General features: G+C 44.3%; 1 protein-coding gene across 1 annotated transcript in view; it reads right to left on the reverse strand.

The window, feature by feature from the left end:
• Positions 1-23955, reverse strand: part of TRIO (trio Rho guanine nucleotide exchange factor) — a 234770-nt gene that overhangs the window by 85356 nt on the left and 125459 nt on the right. Inside the window, exons 24-32 of the mRNA XM_047094013.1 lie at positions 23629-23738; positions 22603-22672; positions 21876-21965; positions 17196-17288; positions 14394-14505; positions 12465-12655; positions 10359-10460; positions 6249-6391; positions 5572-5671 (exon numbers count right to left, since the gene is read on the reverse strand). Coding sequence (XP_046949969.1) covers positions 5572-5671; positions 6249-6391; positions 10359-10460; positions 12465-12655; positions 14394-14505; positions 17196-17288; positions 21876-21965; positions 22603-22672; positions 23629-23738 — 1011 coding nt within the window. The remainder of the gene's footprint in view (positions 1-5571; positions 5672-6248; positions 6392-10358; positions 10461-12464; positions 12656-14393; positions 14506-17195; positions 17289-21875; positions 21966-22602; positions 22673-23628; positions 23739-23955) is intronic.

Consider the following 23955-nt stretch of genomic DNA (forward strand, 5'->3'; position numbering starts at 1 on the left):
GGGTATGTTTTGAGCAAGGGTCCCCCTCTTCTTCAGGGACTGCCCATTATGTGGTATTTTGCTGCTGAGCCACCAAAATGCCTAAGTCCAGGCACTAATACTGAGCAATGTATTCTTTTTTTTTTTTTTTTTTAAATTTTTTTTTTTTCAACGTTTGTTTATTTTTGGGACAGAGAGAGACAGAGCATGAATGGGGGAGGGGCAGAGAGAGAGGGAGACACAGGACCGGAAACAGGCTCCAGGCTCTGAGCCATCAGCCCAGAGCCCGACGCGGGGCTCGAACTCCCGGACCGCGAGATCGTGACCTGGCTGAAGTCGGACGCTTAACCGACTGCGCCACCCAGGAGCCCCTGAGCAATGTATTCTTAAGGCAGCTTCCAGCTCCAAACACACACAGCTCCAAATGCACTGTGCTCAAGAGCGGGCAGACACGAGGGCAGCGAGGATGACACAGGCAGCCATCTGCAACGGCCAGTAATGAATATCAACATCCAGGAATGAGGGAGAAGGCAGCACTTTTGAAGAGGAAGCCGCAGCAGCAACTGTGTACACGCGAGGCAGGCACTGTTCTCAGTACATGCTCATAGCCCCGAGGTGATGGCGCCGTCCCCCAATTAGAGATGAGGAAACTGAGGCACAGAGAGGCGAGGTAACTGCTGAAGGCTGCGGAGAAGCAGAGCCCAGAGATCTGGCTGGCGAGCTCTTCCTTGTTCTTAACCACCTGCCGTTTTGATGTTCAGTACTCTGAGTAACTACTTTGTCACCACTCTGAAGCCAGAGTGTCCTGCCTGCGGGGACGAAAACCATGTGCCGTCCTGAGGAAAGGCTTCTGACTAAAATGACTCGATTTCATGCCCACACAGGGGAAAACCTGCGTAAGGTCCTGGGAGGCGCGGGGCTCTGGCAAGGCCAGCAGAGGACCTCCTCTGAGCAAAGCTTCTGGCACCTTCAGCCAGGGGAAGCGGCTGGAGCTCCGGACAGGGGCTCACCTCACTCCTGGCCACGTGCTCTGTGCCAGGGACGCTGCTCTGTGCCACGTACGCAAGGGACACAAGGGACTGGGGCTGGAAGGAAGCGTGTGGCATTTCCTGAGTAGGCTAAACACGAGTTCCCTTTCTCAAAACTGTGCATTCAGCCACAGTTTTAAAAATGTATGCTGCAATTTACAGAAATCCACCCAAGTTCCAACTGTTAGAATGTTGCTTCATAGAGAAAGTTGGTTGACTTTTTAAACTACATAGAATCTCATATCCCCAACCCAGTGCTATATACGTGCTTCAATAAGAGTAACTAAAACCATTTGTTGTTTTTTTGAAATACGTGGATTCATATATTAATATTATAAGCTTAGGGTAGTTCATGCCAAGTATCAGTCTCAAATGAATTTCTCATTTATTAAAAATAAGAACTGCATTACCTTAGAAAAGAAAGCTCTCACTGGCCCCCAAAGGCTTGGGTCAGCCTTTCCAGAGGCAACTTCCTCTTGCCTTGGTGATTCATCTTGACCTCAAGATGCTTTGTTCTAGAGTAGCCTATATTTCATTCCCGTATTTTCTACTTTCCTTATACTATAAATTTTTGTTATATGAAATAAACCACAGACTAATAAGGCAAATAGGAAGAAAAAAGGTTAAAAATGCTTTTTTAATACACTGAAAACATCTACCTCCATATCCAGCCCTAATGTGAAATAGTAACGCCTAGGCACCAACAGGTAATTAAATCCACATTTTGTTTCTGGCTTTCGCTTTCCACTGCTGGGTGGCCGTGTGAGGGCCATCCAACCCTCCCCCATCTCCTCGATGTCCTGAAGCCTGGCTCAGCATTCTCTTCCCTACCTCAGGGAGACAAACGCAGGACAAATGAGATAAGAATCTGGCAAGAGTAAGAATCTTGATTTCTTTGGAATCCAAATTATATTTTCATAAGATCATTTCATCAGCATTAAGCACCACGAATATGGGCAAGAATCACTGCTAAACTTACTTTTGGAACAAAGAGATGCCATATTTTAAAACTGATGTTTTCAAGGAAAGAAATGTGCTCATGGGGCATGTGGTTTGTATCTGTGACCTGTCTACTCGAGCTCTGTGAACAGTGCTCCCTGGAAAGAGGGCGTCTCCAGGAGCCGCTCCTTAACAGACCCTTCCAGAAACATCCTGTGCCTCATCTGAGAATGACTGCAGCGCTGGGCAGATAACCTTCCTTTAAGAAGTCTCCAAGAGGCCGAGTCAAAAACATCCCCCCACCCAGTTTCTGAAATGGACCAAAGTCCATGATAACAACTAACTCACAGCGGACATCATAAATTAAGTCAAACAGGCAGAATATGGTTAAGTAATTTCCCTCACCAGATCTATCTGCCTATATCATCAGAGGCTGTTTAAACTTGAGGCTATTTAAACTTTCTGCGGAGTGGAAAAGAACCTTGAGACATGAAAAGTTACTGCCATTGGAGGGAAAGGGGTTTTCTGGTTAAGCCTAGTTCAGTGAAACTGCATTTTACAAGCTGACTCAAAAAAGCAGGTAGTTTCCTAATATTCAAAATGTGTTTTCCTGAATCATCTACGACCCCGAAATATCTACTAGAACAAAAAGGGAGATGGCTGCAAGAAAATGTTTTGGAAGCAGAGAACACACAAAAGCCGGCATTCATGTGGTAGCAAACACATCTCTTCTTTGTAAGGTCCAATGGGAATGTCCTCTCCAGACTCCAGCTTTTGACTTATCGTTATAATATCTCACATGCTATTTATTCTCATCCCAAGTGCAGACCCCAAGAACTGAGGAAAGTAACTTGCTGCATTTCTACAATCTTAGGAAAATAGCTCACTCCTTTTTTGTACTTTTGAACCTACGAAGGACCTATGGTCTCAGTGAGGGATATTAGAGGAAATACATGCCATGTCCACTTAAAAAATGAGTTTTGGAGTGTCATTACTTCCAGACGGTTAGGAATCATGGGAGGCTGTGGTCACGGCTCCGCCAGAAGAGCCGGGGAGAGCCTCTGCAAAGCCCAGGTGCAGGGGCATGGCAGTACTTGCAGAAGTGGTCCTTAGGGGTTTCTGAGCCACACAACAAAGTTTAGAGACAATGCAGTGGAGCACGTAGGCAGAAACTGGTGAATTACCTCCACAGAATACGTAACAGGCAGTTCTCTAAAGACCCTAGCATCCCACCAGACTCCCAGGGTGAAATGATTAATTCCTACAAACCTGTACTTTTCTGGTAGTGATTCATTCCTCCTCTCTCATTGGGTACAAACAGAATTTGCTGTCTTAATAGCAACAGCCTTAGGATAATGCCTCATTTTTCTATAGTAGCTGTGCAGGCCTGAGTCCAACTTCACATAAGCCTATTCTACTACAATAGATCCAAAGCACAAGCAGTTACACGGTTCCTAACTACAGGACACAGCCTTATTTTTGTGAACTGCAGTCAGCCACACATCAGGGGACCAGGAGCCAGGAGTGGGCGCTTGCCATCTCAGAGTGGGAACGGGAGAGCCGGAGCACCTAACCAGACCCAGGGGGCATTTCCACACCACTACCGCCAACCACCCAATTACCATATGCCGCCTAAAAAGACACTTGCCCCTTCTTTTTGGACCAACCTCTAGAAAAGTCTTAGCACACCTTCTAAAAGGCAAACCTTTTACATTTATTTATCTCTTTGGCAATGTCACTCAAATACCATATGATTTCACTCATGTGTGGAATTTAAGAAACAAAACAGATGAACATAGAGGAAGGGAAGAAAAAATAAGATAAAAACAGGGGAAGCAAACCGTAAGAGACTCTTAAATACAGAGAACTGTGGTGGGTGGGGGGATGGGCTAGATGGGCGATGGGCTTTAAGGAGGGCACTTATTAGGATGAGCACTGGGTGCTATATGTAAGTGATGAATCACTGAATTCTACTCCTGAAACCATTATGACACTGTATGTTAACTAACTTGGATTTAAATAAAGTTTATAAGAAATCAAATATTTCATTTCTAACAAGTAAACTTTCAAACTCATTTCTAGAGTAAACCCAGACCAGACCCAGCAGACCACATCTGGTGAGAATGCGAATTGGGGGCTGCTGGGCGCACAGCTGCCGTGGGGACGCTTGACCCAAGCAAGCCCGTGAAGTGGTCTGAGTGAAGGTGGCCGCGCCCCAACCTGAGCTCCTATTACTTCCAACACCGCTTTTAGGTGGAGGTCTTGTATAAACGGGCGATTCTGATAACTCTGTCACCTCGATCTTTTTTTTTTTTTTTTTTAAAGAAAAGAACCAGAATTACTCTAACGAAACGTTTCCAAGTTCGAACTTTATTCTCTTAACTAAATGGCCATGGGGTGGGGCCACAGGAGAAACGGGTGCTCCGCACTGAACGCCTGATGTGTCATTCATCTTATTCCCCATTATTACCCCTGGCAAGACATACCGGCCACCGGGCTCTGAACAAAACAAAAACGAGATGCCGTGTTTATTCTCCCGTCCTGTTACTCTAACCATTCAGAGTTCTAGGACTTCCTATTTAGTAAAACTCAAAAAGCAGAACAGAAACAACAAATGACTCAAATCAGAAAGATCTGAGAAACGAAATCGCTGTAAAAGAGCAATGCTTTCCAACCTGCTCACTGCCCTCCTGCCAACCGCATCACACACCACGAATCCTCTGCAAGACCGAGTGGGAAAAGCCCACCATCTGGGCCCAGACACTGGGCCCGCTCCTCTGTCAGCAGCCCCTTCCAAATGACGCTGAGGGCGAGACACTTCCGGGCTACAAATGAGGGGCTGTGCTTCAGGAACACAGGAATCCTCAACGTGGCAAGTTAAATAAAACCCCTATTTACAGTCAAATAACCTTTTTAAAGAATTTGGTCTAGCAGTTTAGAAATAGAACACGTGCTCATCTCAGCGGGAATGGAAGACTTAGTTGATGTCACTGTCCCCCAACTCATTTTACGGAGGACTCTGCGTATCTGTGCGTGATGGAAGCCTGGATTCCAAAGTCTCCTTTGGAGATGTATTTTGTTGGCTTTGGGATTCCATCAGGACAGATCACGGGATTCTCCACACCGCACCCCTTCCGTAGAAGGCACAGCTACATGCGTATTTTCCGACAACGATCAGACCTGTGTGCCTGGCGGTCAGCTCAGGTGCAGGCTGGTTCGGGGCGCACTCCCTGCATTCTGCTGTGCCGCCCTGAGGATGCCAGGGCTCCTGCTTCAATCGGAGCAGATCCGCTTTCACCCTCAGGGCTTGGTGTAGCATTTAACTTAAAGTGACAGGCTCTTCTGCTTATGTAAAATTGACAAGCTTAAACACTCTGCCCTAGAACACCTGACAGAAAACCAGGTGACGGCACTGGGCAGGGCAGACAATTTCTTCCTGAATCCTCAGACTTGACCCCTGACGTCCCCAACTTTTTGCTCCTGCTTCTGTGCCTGGCACCACTTAGCACACAGTGACTGTTTGAAAGGACTGGTGACAAACTGTCACTTATAGACAGAAACAGGCTGCTTCCTATCAGAGCCAAGACTAGCTACATTCACCCAAGAAAGTGCTGTTACAGCTTACCTTATCGCTGTCCAGTGTGTTCTGAGACGTCCGTGAGGCAATTGAAATGGTGTCAGGCTGGCTGCTCCCATCGCCCTGGCTATCCAGATCCTCTCCGTCCCTGAAGAAGCAAACACACTTTTCATTCGTGACACTGCGGGGTTGGTCAAGACTGGTGCAGAGCGTCTGTGAGTCGCTGGAGAGACAGATTTGCTCAGAGAGGCACGGATCCATCTGCGTGACTGCTGCCACCAGCATCGCGTGAGCGGTGACCGACCCCTCTCGGCTGCGCGCCGGGATGAGTGGCGGACGTGTGCCCCCTGCTTAATTCGCACAACGATAAAACACAGGTGTGGTACTTCTGCCTCAGAAATGAGAAACGCAATCAGCGAAGTGACAGTACAGCTGGTCCTGGTCACGTGCACGACCTACATGTGTGTCCAGATTCACACTTGCGGTGGGAAAGGGGAACGGACAGGGATTTGTACCCAGCCCTTCATTTTCTTTAGGCCGAAGGGAGGTTCTCATCGTGACAAAGCAATTTCATTACTAAGGATGATGTTATACATACAGTGTGTTTAAAAAAAATATTCCTCAAGATAGTTAAGAAAAACAATCTGTGAAAAACAGTAAGTTAACACTGCCTTGTTTTCTTCCTATTAAATAAACAAACTTACCGAAAGGCCCCCAGCACTTACCTCCTTCCCTTCTGTCTCGTGGCCGGTGCCGTCTTGGGGATGTGAATGGGCTCCTTCAGGGCCCCTTTCAGGTGAATCGTCCTTTCCTGTATCACTTCGCGGATGTGCTTTATCCAGTCCTGCTTGTTTTCTATGCTGGAAGCCTTAACGAGGTGTGAGAGTCCATCAGGACACAGAAGGCGTCCCCCTTCCAGAACCTGCTCTAACCACACTCAGGTCTCCCACATTCCCTGAGTTTCCCCATCTCAAAAATAACTTTTCAGCAGAAAAGCAACTGCATCCCATGTTTAATTTGCCATTTTGAGTATTTTTTCATCAAAACCATTTTCATTTTATAGCACATACGTTACTCCAGAATTATTTTCATAATCAGCAATTCCCCAGTCCCCAAACCTTTTAAGGGGCACCTGGGTGGCACAGTCGGTTAAGTGTCCGACTTTGGCTCAGGTCATGATCTCACAGTTCGTGGGTTCAAGCCCCGTGTCGGGCTCTGTGCTGACAGCTCAGAGCCTAGAGTCTGCTTCAGATTCTGTGGCTTCCTCTCTCTCTGCCCCTCCCCAGCTTGCACTCTGTCTCTGTCTCTCAAAACTGAATAAATGTTAAAACAACAACAACAACAACCTTTTAAGCAGCTGTGGGTAAACATGAAAACGCAGCCAGTCCCAAACCAAAGTGTCTTGGAAGCTATTCACACAAAGGCTAGCGGTCGGCGGTTCGTGGCCCTCACTAATGCCCGCCCATCTTGCTGCCTCATTCACTGTACTCATGGGACAGCAGCTGCAGAGGCCACCGTGTCCCCACCTGCACCCGCGTTCACTCCCACTGCTCTGCGGGGTCACCGGCCCCCCCCCCAAATCCTCGTGTTGTAAGGGGGGAACCATGGCATGGACACATCAGAAATGTGCCCCATGGGACACTGCGAGTAGCTGAAGCAGCCGGGATTCTCGGGCTGGCACGGGGTGGATGCCATCCATGCGATGACACAGCCCATCCTCCCGACTTGCGCCTTCACCTGCTTCCGGTTGGACCAGTTTCCTTACTGTCAATTACAGACGGTGGATTTACCCCGGTTCCAATACAACTTCTGAAAACGTGCTCCAAACAGGACACACAGTGGATACTCAGTATGTGTGGAATGAACACATATGGCATCACTTTGCCCACACTTTTTTCTTTTACTTTGCCTCAAAGGAGGTTTTTTTTTTCTTTTTTTTCTTTTTGCACGTTCTGGGCCTTAGTAACAGTTTTTCATTTCCTTGTAAGAAACATCAACTTCCTATGACATAAGCATAAGTCCTTGTAAATGACCGAAACAGTTGTCAGAGGGGTCGCAGCTGAGCCCCTGGCGGAGAGAGGCCAAGTGTTTTCTCATGGTGCACCTTGTCTTCAAAAACAGCAAGTCGGAGCCCATGTTGGGAAAGGAAATTAAAATTGAGACTCTTTTTTCTAAATAAAATGTTTTCACTGGAGGATGTGTCTTTAAAGTCGCTGAGGGCTAGGAACAGGGGACTAAATGCAGGGAGGTGGGGGGGGGGGGCAAAAAGGGGCCTCTTGCTCCCATTCCCAGACCTGAGACTGGAAGGCAGTAACCCAAGTGCTTCTGGGGCCAGAGGCAGGGCGATCAGGGACTACGGGAGCCTGTGCAGGAAACCAAAGTGTCTCAGGGTGGACAACTCTGAAAACTACAGATCTACTGGCATTTAAATGCCTGATGCAAACATTCAGGTTAAGCAAAGAGAAGCATCTGAGAAAGAACATTTGGCAGAGTTTACAGACAACTGAGGGAAACTATTACTACGGTTCAGAGATAAATGGAATTCTCATGATTTAACAGTGAGGTGATCATTACATTTATGGAGAGGAATTCTCCTGACCTTAAAGAAATTAAACAAGGAAAAAAGGTGCCAGGTTTTGAGAAATTGTAACAGAAAGGCAAGCCAGCTAAAGTACTAAGTAAAAGGTCCCACTGGTCTGAGAGATGGGAACAATCTGATGCAGACTCTTGGTAGTTTTCATCTGTTTCAGGAAGGATTTAGAAATAAGACTCTCCTTTCCAGGGTACAACGTAAAAAAGACCAACGTTTTGTGTTACAACTACCAGCACCCCTGCCACCACCATCATCACCTCCTCCAGCACAGCCATCTCCTCCACCACCACCTCTGCTCCCCCCTCCACCTCCATCACCACCACCACCACCATCTCCATCACAACCGCCTCCATGTCAACCACCTCCTCCACTTCCACCACCGCCTCCTCCACCACCGCTCCCACCATCATCCCCATTTTGCTGGCATCTCCACCACCACCGTCATCTCCATCACCACCACCTCCACCACCGCCTCCATGTCCACGTCAACCACCGCCGTCTCCTCCTCCGCCACCACCTCCACCATCATCCCCATCTTTGCTGGCATCTCCACCTCCACCGTGATCTCTGCCTCACCTCCATCACCACCGCCTCCATTTCCACCACCACTTCTATCACTTCCAACAGGATCTCTGTCTCCATCACCACCTCCGTCTCCACCTCCACCACTTCTATCACCACCTTCACCTCCATCTCCACCTCCTCCCCCTCCCCCCCCAAGGCCTCCCCTCCTCTGCCTCCACCACTTCCAGCTCCACCACCACCACCTCCATCTCCTCCATCACCGCCTCGGTTTCCATCTCCATCACCACAGAGCAATCTCTAAAATGAATGAGGACATCATTTTCTTTAGCCTTTCCTTGGAAAGCAGAAAAATATTACCCAAAATTCCCTAAAAGACTCTCATCTGATAAAGCCTAAAGGAAATCTTATTCTTGAATTGCATCATGAGTGTTTTATTATGTCCTACATGGAAGTAGTCCCTGTCTGGCTCAAACATCTGGCACTATCTCTTAGATGCACCCTTTGATATCTATCACTATAGCTAATCTGGAGAGATGCTTCCTATGAGTTGGAAGTTTTGTGGTTTTGAGTATACTTTAAAATTTTATGCCTTAGGAAAGTTATCTAATATTTAGCTATCAGTGCAATTTATACTTTATAGGGCTTTATGCCAATACTAACAAGAACACACTGGGTTGGTAATCATATATTCATTGCAAAACAATCCATCATTTCCTTGGGAACAAAGGCCTTAGAAACACAATACTTTCACCAAAGTACAAATTCTGTAAGAGCGAGGTATCGATGAGTAACTCATAGTTGCTGGAAATACTGTTGAGAGATTAAAAGGAATGTACGAGACGGGATCACTGGCATGCCAATTCACACACCAGAGTCCTATTAAGCTTTTGGCTCATCTCCCAATATTCTACAAATCTTCAGCAACATCTTTCACAAAACATTCCGAAATCGCCATGGTTTTTCCAGATAGACCGTTCCATCTGTATTTTCTCAAACACAGAACGAGGGAAGTACACAAGATACCCTTAGAGCCCTGTGCCTTTCCTAGGAGAGGCTAGTATGATTAAAGCAGAGTTCAAATAAAATATCCAAACATAATTTATTTTCCTCCCCCCCAAATACACACACACACACACACACACACACACACACCCAAAAAGCACCCTTAATGTTTTTGAATGCTTTAAATCCTAACATTATTGACCCCTGTAACTGATCATTATCCCCCCCTTTTTCTCTTCTCCCTATTTAGAAAGCAAAGAGCCTGAGACCCCATGAAGACTCTTGGCATGTTCAGCCTTGAAACTGCCCAAGGCCTTCACAAGTTCATCAGGTGCCTGTTTCCCTTTGGAAAGTAAGTGAAGTGTGCAATGGGACCTGCTGACCCGCATCTCCTTCCTCTTGTATCTCAACGTCCTGCATCTCTTGCAGAATTCACTCACCCTTCTGCAGACGGCAAGAGTGGGAGAAGCTTAAAAACGTCCTTCTCCATTTGACCCTTGGTAGGCAAGCGAAAGTTTAGCTCAAGGCGTTTCACCCCATGACACCAAACTGAACTTATTCTACTATTCTTTTTGTGGTAATCGCCGATCCCAACAGAACACAAAAAGAACAAATAAAATGATATGAAAACCAATGTTTCAACAACAGGAAGAAAAAGCACACACAGCCTCCATAAACTTGTCACACTGCACATTCCCGAGCCTCACAGACGTACCTTAAGGACGATTTTATTGTCTGAGGCTGGCGTCCTCCCCACCCACAGCGCAAACTTGCAAGGGTCTCCTTCCACGTGCTCTGTGACACCCAGCTCTGAGGTCTGGATACAAACGTAATTAAAAAGTTAGAGGACAGAAACAATTCCGGCAGGACACAGAACAAAGACCAAGAAAACGGTTTTGGGGGACTTGTGGTCACGTTAGGTTATAACACCACAGTCTGTTTCCATTGACAGGTAACCCTTGGATCTTTAGTTAAAAACGAGGAAATTTTGTTCTCAGGCCACACATGAATGGTCACAGCCCTTTCACTTGCTCTGAGCACCACTGCTGGGGATCCTGGTGTAGGTCAACCAGCACATGCAGAGGAAGGAAACCAAAATATCTAAAGATCGTGTTATCTGGAAAATCAGGAGCTGACTATTGGCAACCTGTAAACAACGAAATGAATCTGTCCTAGTTGCAGAGGAGCCTGCCATGCGTTTTCGGCATGAATGAAGTGGCTTCGCAGAAGGCGGAGATGTCTTCACGGTTATTTCCCAATTTGTTTGTCAAAAGCATTAACCTTTAGTGTTGCACCAACAAGTTTAAGGGCCAAGAGACAAAATGTCTCTCTGTGACACATGCCGCTGTGCTGTGAGCACATGGAAGAGCGTAGGTGAAGGTCAGCATCTTCAGTCCCTCCCCCACAATCAAGTTCACCCCTGGTGCATTCTCCTCCCTCCAGCAAAGGAAGTGATTCATAACTGTGGCCTCGGAGGGAACCTTAACTTTTAAAAGATAAATTAAATGAAGATGTATCAGCTTCTAAAACAGACTAGCTTGGTCTCTGAGGACAGATTAAAGTCAGCCTAGTGAAATTACTAGCCAGCAATGTTGCTGGTCTTCCTTCCAGTTAGAATATGATCTAAAATGATGTAAGGTGGGCTGTGAGCCAGAAGACAATCTCAAACAGGACATAAGCCAAGGAAAATGGTATGAAAATCGTTAGTTTGAACTTGCAAATCCCAGATTATTATTAAGACGATTTCTACATTGGTAGTATTTTATTACTTTGGGAACTTGATTAATCTATGGATGCCATAAAAATGTGTCATGTGGACATTGTTCAAGTATCTGCCGATATTTGTAAGTGACCCACCATATCTTGTGTAAAGAAGACACCAAACTCTACTGCATTTTCTATTCTTTCTCTGCTGGTGATTTTCAATTAGCTCTGCTCCATCCTTTGTCCCATCCTCCGCCAGCCTGGCCCTGCCCAGCAGTTCTGTGTCAACAGCCCCTGAGATAGTCCCACTGAGGGAACATGGAAATACGGCAGATCCAGTGGGTGATACGGCCTGAGACCATCCTTAGAGTCAACGTGTGGTTTACAGAGAGACTCCTTGGGCTTTGCTCCTTGTGGAAAAGAGGCATCAGGTATGTTCTTTTGCCAGAAAGCACACTCACAAGTTAAAAAAGAATTCAAATGTAACACGGTATCGACCCAGCACTCCAGGAAAGCTGTCTCTCTACAGATGGGATTGTGGAAAACTATTTTTGCTTATATACGTTTTCTTTAATAACCCTACTTTGCTATTGCAAAGAACCATAAATCTACTTAATTTTCACACACTTACTATCTTTATGGGGGAAAAAAAAAAATCCCACCTCATCACGAAGAGCCTACAGCGAGCCCACCAGGAAGACTGCTTAAGTATATGCCAATGTTGGTGAATGAAAAATTAATTAGAATGGTATGAGAACTTACTTAATCGAAGTCTCATATGATTAATTTATTTATGAAGCTAGTTACGGCACACAAGACATAAATTGAAATTCACTAAAAAGGTGTTTTCTCGGCCTATGTTAAGAGTCTATGGCATTTAGAAAAAAAACAGGTTTTCTAAGTTCAGCGAAGCTAAAACCATGCGCTCCCTCTAGTGGACTTGAGACTGCAGGAAAATTTCCCTGAGGAAGATGAAAACCTTACAATTTCAGAGTTCCACCTCGGAGCAGAGTTTGGAAGGTTAAACTGAAAGCAACAAGCAGTAATTTTTTTCTAGCTGCAAAAAGGTCACGAGTGTGTTACCTTAAAATTTACAATTCTGAACGTCCGTACTTACAAACAATTTGCTTTTATAAAGGTACTTGCTTCTCCCACTGGAATCTTTCACTTCTTTACTAAATACTAAAGACATTTCAAAAAGGAAGAGATGCCGTTCTCGACCCTTTCGAATTAAGGTTTTTGGGTCCCACACTTGGAAGGATTCCTGCAGGATGAGTTCTCCCTGAGACTCAATATTTTCGTCAAACCCTACAACATAAAAGAAAGGGGAGCACACTCAATTTGAAAGAAAAATAAAAAAGGATGCACAAGACAGCAATGTGACTATTTAAACATTTGTTCAGTGCCCATCAACTAAATCTCAGATTAGTTTCCCATCTGGGCCCCCGACTCCGGTTTCCCAGCACTGACCCCACCTGACAAAGTCTGACAAAGGAGAATTCTTCCTAAAACATGACTTTGCATATATTTGCTCTTGTTCAAAAAAATAAGGCAATTATTCTTCATGACTTTATTCTTTCAATTCGATCTTAGGGTGGCACTCACACCATTTGAGATTTGGTTGAACTCCCTACTTCTCTTCAGCCTTTACTCACAGCATTCCATCATATGAACCTCCTCCCCTGTCCAGAATGGTCCCGGACCTTCCCCAGGCCGTCACTCACCCCCAGCCTGCGTCCTGATCCTCTGCCTCCTCAGCCTAGAACACCCTTCTTGGACGTTCTGCCACAGGCTGAGCCTTTCCCCAAGGCTCTGGTCTGGCCTTCCTTGGGGAGTTCTCCCCCTCTTTGAGGGCAGAATTCTTCATGTGTGTCACACTCTGGCCACAGGGGTGGGTTTCCCCCTGCTCCTCCCTTCGTGGAAGGGGCCTGCTGTGTGGACTTTCAACTCCCAGGGCTTCGCAAAGTGGTTTGATATCTGCGGCAGGGGCTGCTAGCCCTCTCTCAACTACTGGCGTCCCCTTCTCCTCCACAGACAGAAGCCCCGTGGCCGCTCAGATGAGCACGCTATCTCCCAGCCCCTCGGCAGCTAGGACAACTCAGGCCACTGGGAGGCCGCTGGGAGTCCTGTGTACAACTTCTAGTTTCGGCCCTTCTAGCTGCTCCTTGCCCTCCCTCTTTCCTCACTTTCTCTCTGCTGGACGGAATGGTAACGTGGTCTTGACACATCCTGAACCGAGCCAACCGAACAGCATTTAAGCAGGCGAGAGAGTGAATGGAGCCCGAGTCCTCGATGGTGCCATGAAGGGCTGCCACACCAGCTCAGGGGTTCACATCAGAGAAAGAAAAGGCCTCCTGGCCTCTGATTTTTGGGGCTCTGCTGCAAACAGCTGCACCCGTGCCCCAACTAGTTCCCTTGCTCGATACTAGCGATGATGGAGACAAACAATAAAAAAGCATCTGGGGCAAGATTACTTCTCGTAAATAATTCTGCGTACACTGATAGTAAGATTTAAGCTCTGTAATGCAGAAAGAGCCTTTCTAAACATCCATGGAAATCTCACTTGTAACGATAACTTTTATTTATCTGACTCTTCACCACATCGTACACTATGTTACATGCCACCACATTCAAAGCTCTCGTAAGTGATACAAGGGATACAGATATGGGGAAACAACAAGCTTTTTGAAGGGTTTTTATCATCACAGGGGACCGATCTTGCCTCCCTCCTACCCATCCATCCACGCGGAGACCAGACTGCCTAAGGCAAGTGACACAAGGTGCTACTGGGGTTCCAAGTGCAGACAGGCTGTTCTCTAGTTAACGGTCAAGGACATGCTTTTAATGAGGTCGAAGTACTTTCCGTAATCCTTAAGGGAAGCAATGAAACCAGTTCTTCTCAAAAAGAAGGTACTCACATCTAAACTCTTAACTCCCACCCAAGCATAGAGGTGCAAAGCCAAGACTTCCAGGGCGTGGGAAATCCACTTAGACCAGTGTCAGGAGGAAGTGCATGGACGCGCTGGGGACATGCAGAGCCCATTACCTTCCAGCATGCTGAGGTGCATGGCATCGTTGGCCCGCTTTGGCACACTAAGCATCACCTCGAGGCCGTCTTTTATCTCCCCTTTTCCTTCCTCACAGCAAGTGAGTAGCTCCTGTAAAAGACCAATACCGTCAAGTAGCCAAACGCCGAAAGCTCTGCCAACAAGATCTTTGCAGCAAAGAGTATGAAAAATCCATGATTTTCAAGATAACAGTGGAATGTAGTCAACTGGGCACATATTCGCATAGAAAATGAATTACTGCCTCTTTACGCAACGAATGGAGGGGTCTGTCCTGCTCAAATCAGGATGTTTCTTCAGATCAGAGCAAACCAGATGCAGTCACCGTTTAAGATGAAACCGGTGTACAGATCAACTACCAAGCCTCAAAAATGACAAACAGAAACAATTAGTACAGTAAAGCATATCAGCTACTGGTTTTATCTGAAGGTCATGGCCGAGTCCAGCCAGGACTGCTATGCCTCCCGCGGCAGCCCAGTGTGATCTGAACTCCTTGGTGCTGTTAGTGCCATGCCCCATCTACCCTGGAGCTCCCAGGCCGTGAGCGAGAACACGAGCGGCAGCTGTGTCTACATTAAATGCTGTCCCTCTGTGTGCAGGACGTTTGGAAAAGCGTGAATGATCTAATCACACTTGCCCGAGTGTGATTATGTTTCAGATCTACTTAGAGGAACATCTGCTGTTAAATGAATGCGAACAAGGACAATAAATCCACATTCTGGCAGGGTCCAAGACTCTTTCTTACCACAGTATGGTTATAATCAGTCAGTAATAGTAATCACAGCTTTCCGTGTCCTAGTGGCCGACCAAAGGCACAGGGCACTGCACTCAGCTTTGGTCCCACAGTGGACAGTTTTAGAGCAACTTGCACCAGACAAGCATGTTTACTCATGACCAGATGTTTTTTGCCTATTATTCTAAGCAGATTGGCAAAAAAAAAAAAAAAAAAAAAAAAAAAAAAAAAAAAAAAAGTGCTTAAAAATGCTATATGGAGAAATTAACTTCACTGTCAAAAAACATTCGTTGGGGACCTCAACAGAGCTTATAATTATTCTCCTTAAAACCTCCAGGAAGAATAACATGAGGCTTATAAATTAAAGCCCTATTTTAATAGTGATTAACTAGATGTGAGGTCACCGAGGAAGAGGTCTTTAGTGGAACCACATGCTAAAAACAAGATTCTTAAATGCTGAGGACACCAAAAGGTAAACCGCCTTTGCACAAATAAAAAGCAGTGGGCTGATGTGAATGTGAACGACTTAACCTCCTGACTTCTAGTTCACGTTTGTGGCAACCTCCTACTTCTGCTGAGGGTCATACAAGCACTTCATAGGATTCTGATACAGAAATGCAGGAGTGCTTTCCCAATAGAAATATCCCATATGATACCATTTTCACAAAAGAATACAGCCATTTCTGTGTCTAGAGTTTTCTCAACAGCAAAGAGTTTCAGGATCTCATTACTCCATCTCTGAACTTCTTTTATATCCAGGGAATTTACATACCACCTCCCTACTGCTGTGTGAGGCCAGCACCGGGGACATAGATGCTTAATATACTGTTAGCAAGAGGAGTGGATAGTCAGTACGTTCTGATGCTTAATAACATTCTCCAGCCAAGGATACAGCAGGATAAACATCATCAGGTAGAGGTTGTAAATTATTATTCTTATAGTGAAGAAAATGTGCACTGATTTTTATATAATGCATTCTGTGACAACCATCACAAATTCTAAGTTTCCTTTACTGTTCTACAATTAAGACTAGACAGGGGCGCCTGGGTGGCGCAGTCGGTTAAGCGTCCGACTTCAGCCAGGTCACGATCTCGCGGTCCGTGGGTTCGAGCCCCGCGTCAGGCTCTGGGCTGATGGCTTGGAGCCTGGAGCCTGTTTCCGATTGTGTGTCTCCCTCTCTCCCTGCCCCTTCCCTGTTCATGCTCTGTCTCTCTCTGTCCCAAAAATAAATAAAAAACGTTGAAAAAAAAATTTTTTAAAAAAAGACTAGACATTAAATTATAAATGTGGCTTTTTTTTTTTTGAGGTATAATTGACATGCAACATTATGCTAGTTTTAAGAGCACAACATAAGGATCTGATATTTGTATACACCGCTTAATGATCACAGGAAGTCTAGTTAATATCTGCCACCATACATAGTTACAGGATGACTTTAATTATCATCATTTATAATCAAGAACAAGTAGAGGTCAGTTTGACTCAAATACTCGGGATTTGTGTGAACAACATGTTCTAGAAATATGTGTGTGCCATGTGACTAGACGTAAGAGGGAGAAAGCTGCCTGAGGGTGAAATTACCTGGGCTTCAGCCCCATTTGGGTCTCGAGCTGAGCCCAGACAACAGGGATCCAGCGATGATTCCAGGCACAGCCCTCACCCTCACAGGCTCGTTTCTACACCTGCAGACCAGCAGTGTTATGAGGTAAACCTAAAGTCTGCAAAGTACACAGCAAAGAGCGTGGTCCACAGCCAGCAAGCCACACTGGGACACAGATACCACGTTATCCAGGTTTGACAATCTCGCCTTCCTTCCTCAGTTTATGTTACGGACCAGACTCAGCAAAGCTCCAGTGCATAACAAGGAATATTCTCTCATTTACCTGCCACCCTGAGAAACTGATCAGGGTGATAAATAGCAATGAATTAAAAAAATTAAATGCCTTGGTGTTATTTAAAAAATTCAGGGTACTTTACATAAACAGAAAAACGCCAGAACAGTAATGCGCAATTCACAACATTTTACATGCAGAAGATGCTTCATACTTACTTTTAAAAGAAGCTGATACTTTGTTATTCGCTGAACCGGCTTAATAAGGTAAGAAGAGATGGAATTGGCTAATCCATGCCGCTGTTGTATTTCCTAAATTAAGAAGAAAATAGAGACGAACGTTACTGTAATGTTAATTATAGCATTTGAATTAGCATGAACTAAAAATGCACTTTTTACCTCCAAAATGAATATACACATATCACTGTTGTTGTATAAAGAAAAACAGAAATCACTGTTCTTTTAATACGCTGAACATGAGAACGGGTGATCACTTTGAACCAGAAGGTGGCGCGTCCGATCTACATTGCTGGCTCTCCCGTGCAGATCTCAACTAGGCCAAGCCTACAACCTCTGCTCTGGGCCTGCGCTGGCCTCCAGCTCCCCCAGCCCGGCCCGGGGCCACTCAGTCCAGACAGGAGCTAGGGATGGGGATGGGGACAGGGCGCACCCTCTCCCACCGCAGCTAAGCGTTTGCCTTGGCGTCGCCTTGGCCAAGACCATGTCCCCGCCCCTGGCCTGACTCCCCTTCACTAACGAGTTCGCACACCATGGAGGATTCCCTCCATGCGCTCTCAGACTTTCCACGCCCACCAGCAGTACTTGCATCATCTTTTGGCTCTTAACACTCTTCTCAGAAAATCTTCAAAAAAACCCCAGCACCACCAAAAAAAAGGTTATCTCCTCACATTCTATGCTTCCAATGAGATTTAAACACCACTACACTCTTGTGTTCTCAATCTGCTTGTCACTTCGATTAAGCTCATGGGGACCCGTGCATGCGTTGTGCCAGGATTCCTGTGAGTCGCTGCCGATGGAATGCCGGCTGCAGGACAGCCACCAAGCGACTTGTCCCTCACATGCCACCCAGGTTCAAAACTTAGCAATTCTTCCTCTGCCTTCCTGATCACGAATGTAGTTTAAAACTTTCTCTTCAATTTGCAATTGTTCAAAAATGTGCAATTTATCATTTAATGATTACGATACACACATTCATAATTTCATATCTAAAACATTTTTCATATTAGAATATAATGATCTCAAGTACAGGTCACTGAGTTCTGACAAATGTCAACACACTTGCAAACAATTCCCAAACCAAGGTGCAGAACATTTCCAACATCACAGGAAGTTCTTCAGGTCCCTTTCTAACAAATTCCCCACCCACACCCCACCACCACCAAGAGGCAACCCCTATTCTGATTACTATTGCCAGATTAGTTTTGCATATTCTAGAATTTCACACAAAAGGAACCACACAGAATGTACTCCTTCATATCTAGCTTCTCTCAGCCCATGTTTTGGAGATTAATCTATGCTACTTATGTATCAAGAACTTATCCTTTTATACAGTTGAGAAGTATCTCATTTCATGCATACCCAACATTTGAGAGATACTATAATGTCTTTTTAGTACCTTGTTTTAATAACATTCAGAAATACATCTCTGATATTTCTGAACACCAATCTATTTTTGTTGACACCCTTAATACCTTATCATAGGATTATACTATTAAAAAATGACAAGAGGAATGAATACCCAATGGGTAAAAGATAGTCTATTCAACAAATGGTGCTGGGAAAACTGGACAGCAACATGCAAAAGAAAGAAATTGGACCACTTTCTAACATCACACACAAAAACAAATTCAAAATGGATTAAAGACCTAAATGTGAGACCTGAAACCATAAAAATCCTATAAGAGAGCACAAGCAATAATTTCTCGACATTGGATATAGTAACTTCTTTCTAGATATGTCTCCTGAGACAAGGGAAATAAAAGCTAAAATAAGCCATTGGGACTACATCAAAATAAAAAGCTTCTGCACAGCAAAGGAAACAACCAACAAAACTAAAAGGCAACCTACTTAATGGGAGAAGATATTTACAAATGACATATCCGATAAAGGGTTAATATGCAAAATATATAAAAACTGATATAATTCAACACCCAAAAACCAAAGAATTCAATTAAAAAATGGGCAGAAGCTATGAATAAATATTACAAAGAAGACATACAGATGGCCAACAGACACTCGAAAGATGTTCAACATTGCTCATCATCAGGGAAATACAAATCAAAACCATAGTTATGACCTCACACCTGTCAGAATGACTAAAATAAAAAATACAAGACACAACAGGTGTTGGAGGGGATGTGGAGGAAAAGAACTCTCCTGTGCTGCTGATTGATGGGAATGCAAACTGGTACAGCCACTGTGGAGAGCAGAATGGAGGTTCTTCCAAAAGTTAAAAATAGATCTACTCTATGATCTAGGAATCACACTACTGGGTATTTACCAAAAAAATACCAAGACACTGATTCAAAGGGATACATGCACCCCTATGTTTACAGCAGCATAATCTACAAATTATGGAAGCAGCCAAGATGTGGTATGTATGTGTGTGTATACACACACACACACACACACACACACACACACACACACACAGGAATATTACTCAGCCATAAAAAAGAATGAAATCTTGTCATCTGCAATAACACGGATGGAGCTGGAGAGTATAATGCTAAGTGAAAAAGACAAATATCATATGATTTTCACTCATATGTGGAATTTAAGAAGCAAAACAAATGAACAAAGGAAAAGAGAGAGAGAAACCAAGAAACAGACTCTTAACTACAGAGAACAAATGATGGTTACCAGAATAGAGGGAGGTGGGGGGATGGGAGAGACGGGGAATGGGGATTAAAGAGTACACTATCATGATAAAAAAATTAAAATTATTAAAAAGAATAAAGACATAAAGTTACAGAGAGAGAGGGAAGCAAACCATAAGAGACTCTTAAGGACCGAGAAGAAACTGAGGGTGGATGGGGGGTAGGGGAGAGGGGAAAGTGGGTGATGTCATGGAGGAGGGCACTTGCTGGCATGAGCACTGGGTGTTGTATGGAAACGAATCTGACAATATATTATATTTAAAAAAAAAAATAAAAAAATAAAGACAAAAATGGCTACATGATCCGACTATTCTTCCAAAATACCTGACAAAGGTTTCATCCTGCTAAAACAATAGAGCTTCCTTTTTCTAAAAAGCTGTTAAGGGTATTAACAAAAACTTCTGTGCTTCAAAAATTTTACTTTGAATGGTGGGGGGCAAAGAATTGGGGGTAAAGGGAGGATCTAGCTCACTGGTCAGTGGCATATCTAACACCATAATTTCTGCTTTGCCTTTGTATTAAGCTGTTTACATGCAATAACGTCCTTGCTGGGAAGGTGGGCACTTTGGGTTATCCACCACTCCATGCTAAGCACCTATGACCAGGCACATTGAGTTAAATGAGCCCCAAAAAGATGTGGGATCATGCTGGACAATGAATACTGAAGGCAAGTAATTTGTGAAATCCCCAAATCAGACAAGTGTAATTTCTTTAAAGGTGTTTTAAGGACAAAGGTTTTGGTTTTGTTGTTGTTGTTTTTTAATGGCTTTGATTCCAAAGCCATTTGATGTGATTAAATGTGCCACATGCTCTCAGTGCTTAGGCCTTAAATGATTCTAACTCTGCACAGAGCCATGGTGTTGAGTTTCACCTGATGGCAAAGACCCAGGGTCATGTGAAAAACAGAAAAAAAAAGGGGGGGGGGTGGGCAGCACTGGGCTGGGAGCTGACTTTATATTTACAAAGGCAATGATGTATAATTGCTAGTCAGGAGAATGACAACTAAAACAAGGCCATCTACAGGGCTTCACCTCAAAGATACAAGCTAAAATTTATTCTCATTTCCCAGACTTCCAGAGAAGGGCAGAGTATCACACGTGGCAATGCCCCAGCATAAAGACAGAAACAAATCTAATGTTCTCACAGCCTTGTGAGAAATTATACATAACATCAAAAAGTACTCCCATCTCTTAATCAAGATGTATTTGGCACACATTTAACTACATTCTGGAGACCCAAAAAGCATTCTGTAAATTATATCAATAAGGCTCTATCCTTTTTCGTACTAAATAACCTCCCTGCAATATCTTTCCAAAAAAGATGACCTACATCTACAACAATGGGAATATAATTAATAAGCCTCCCAATGGTCCTAGGGACAGTGCTATCTGTAAAAATTTTATTGGCAGGCTATTTTTGGAATCACATAAAAATGAGAAAAATAAATGACTAAAAAGGATTCAAAGATTCAAAGATAATTTTTGTTTCACAGAGAGTAAAAGAAGCCGAAAAGTTTGTACCTTCTGTATAACATGATATTACACCTAAAATTACTATAAATTGTAAGTAATGTCATATACACATGTACATGCTAAAATCTTGGATCTTTTTTTAAAAATTTTTAATGTTTATTTTATTTTTGAGAGAGAGACAGAGCATGAGTCGGGGAGGGGCAGAGAGAGAGGGAGACACAGAATCCGAAGTAGGCTCCAGGCTCTGAACTGTCAGCACAGAGCCCAATGCGGGGCTAGAACCCACGAATGGTGAGATCATGACCTGAGCTGAAGTCAGACGCTTAACTGACTGAACCACCCAGGATCTCCTAGAAGAATCTTTCAATAACAGAAGAATATATAACAATATCCCACCATAAATATGACAGATAAACAGGAAAATACCGTATCATCAAACAGGTGAAAGTTAGGAGTGATGCTGCATTTTATGTATACCAAATACAACTTAGAAGATTTCACAGCTTCATCAGGAATCTATTACTTACGTCAAAGTAGGACCCTGCATGCTCTAGTATCAGCTGAGTAGAATCCGGCTTATTTTTGCAATACGTGACATACATCTGAAACTTGTCTGCCTATAAACAACAACAACAACAAATTAGAATATCTCTTTCAAATGGCAGTACCTCAAAATATGATAAACTTTTATGCGGAAAAGAAGCTGTGGGGATAAAGGAAATTTAAGCTCTAAATAAAAGAAACCCTATTTTATATGGAAAGCTGTTAAAAATGAGAAATACATCCTATTGGTATACACACCTCCAGAAGCTTCCCTTGGCCCAGTAAGTCAGGGCTGGGCACACCCACTCTGTTCCAGTTGCCAGTGCAAACCCAGGCATCACATGTGGATGGCAGGGCACTACCACCAGGTGACTGTCTGGCTCTCCTCCCGACTGCACAACATCCCCCCTCCCACCTTGCCAACCTGGCCCCCCAGACATGGCTGCGCATTCATGTTTATCTACGCATTTCCAGGACCATGTGCAGGACTGGCACACTAAATGTTCTATTTCAAACCATCACTACTGCCAATAAAAAGCTCGGTCCACGTTAATAACTAGTTGCAGAATGTAAGTCTTTGAGGCAAAGTCCATTTCTCCGTAAGCAGACACTGTAGAAGATGGTGACATAAGAGAAATGGACCACATTCCTTTCTAACTTCCTGCAAAGCCACCAAACAACCGTGAGAACAAGTAGCCGAGGTTTCATTACCCAAGTAACAAAGCAGTGTCCAACGTCCTCTGGCAACTGCTCATATTTTTCCAGCTCTTTCAGGAATATGCTGCAGAGAGTAAAAATGGTACTGTATTATTAAGATGTCTTAAAACATTTAGTAGTGAGACAGATACACCAGAAATCAGGCCAAGCATATCACTTCAATCAAATACAGTGAAACATCTGTGCCGTCTAGATTTTAAGGATTTAATAACCCATGTAGCTCTTAACTCGACTAAGTTATTGTGACTTTCAAACAGCTACTCAGTTTAGCCTTTAAACACTTTCTAATACAAATTTTAACCTAGCAGCTTTACTTTTGGGCAAGTGCTATGTTCAGTAGCTGAGGATATAATTTAGGGATGTAAATGAACACTCAGAAGAACCCACTTAGATTTCAGTGTCTTGTGCTGGGGTGGGGGCAGGGGAGTGAGGGAGACCCCAGCATCTCTGGCTCTAGCAGTCTCTCTCCATAGGCTAGAGGGCTGTGCAGACGCTATCAAAAGGAGCTTCTGTTTCTTAAAAAACAAACAAACAAAAAAACCAAAAACCCAAAACAAAAAAAACCTTAAAAATAAAGCCATGTGCCTCCTGTGGCCGCTGGACAGTGTATTTTAGTTTGGTCAGACTACGCATCTGTTCTGTCCTCAGTGCCTTCTCCCCTCTTGTTCAGAAAGACCGAGGGGTGGCCAGCAGCCACGCACAACTCTTCTTTCTTTTCATCCTAAGTAACTAATGTAGCAGCTGACGACATAGCTTGGGAGAAACGAGGGTTCCTCCGAAAACAGTTTTCCTAATCTCATTTCTATAGCAGGTAAGAAGAAACATAAAGTCGAGTCTCTATCATGATAGGTTCAACAACGTCAGTCTTGGAAGAAAGCCTGATAGTCTTCATTCAAATTTCAACAAAATCACTGAAATGGATGCTTAACTCAGTTGGGAGCTTTCATTTCTTGTTAGGAAACTTCAGCACCATATCTAGATTTCAAGAGGAACCAGCTCCCCAGAGATAAAGCCACTCACTTATTGTGAAACTCATAGATTTCCTGCATGTTCCCGAAGATGACGAGCTCTCTGTTTACGATGCCGGCCGGGATCTCCTCCACCCCGCTGGTCATCTCCCACAGGTATGTCTGGCCGGGAGGGAAGCAGAGGGATTACACAAAAACCCAAGAGCACATGTCCAAGAAACGGCTGTTCCTGCCTCTAGAATACGTACCCAGAGCTCACGAATCACCGAAAATCGATCTGAAGTATGGAACCTTTCCCAAAACATGAAAAACTATTTTCCAGAAAAGCCCCCCCAGTTGCTGTGAGCCCTTCAGAGTAGTTCCTCGGGCTCCAGCTTGA

This window comes from Lynx rufus, unplaced genomic scaffold, assembly GCF_022079265.1.
Source record: "Lynx rufus isolate CCGP_SWC_20201006 ecotype Redwood Valley unplaced genomic scaffold, mLynRuf1.p SCAF_1, whole genome shotgun sequence".
NCBI classification, from domain to species: domain Eukaryota; kingdom Metazoa; phylum Chordata; class Mammalia; order Carnivora; family Felidae; genus Lynx; species Lynx rufus.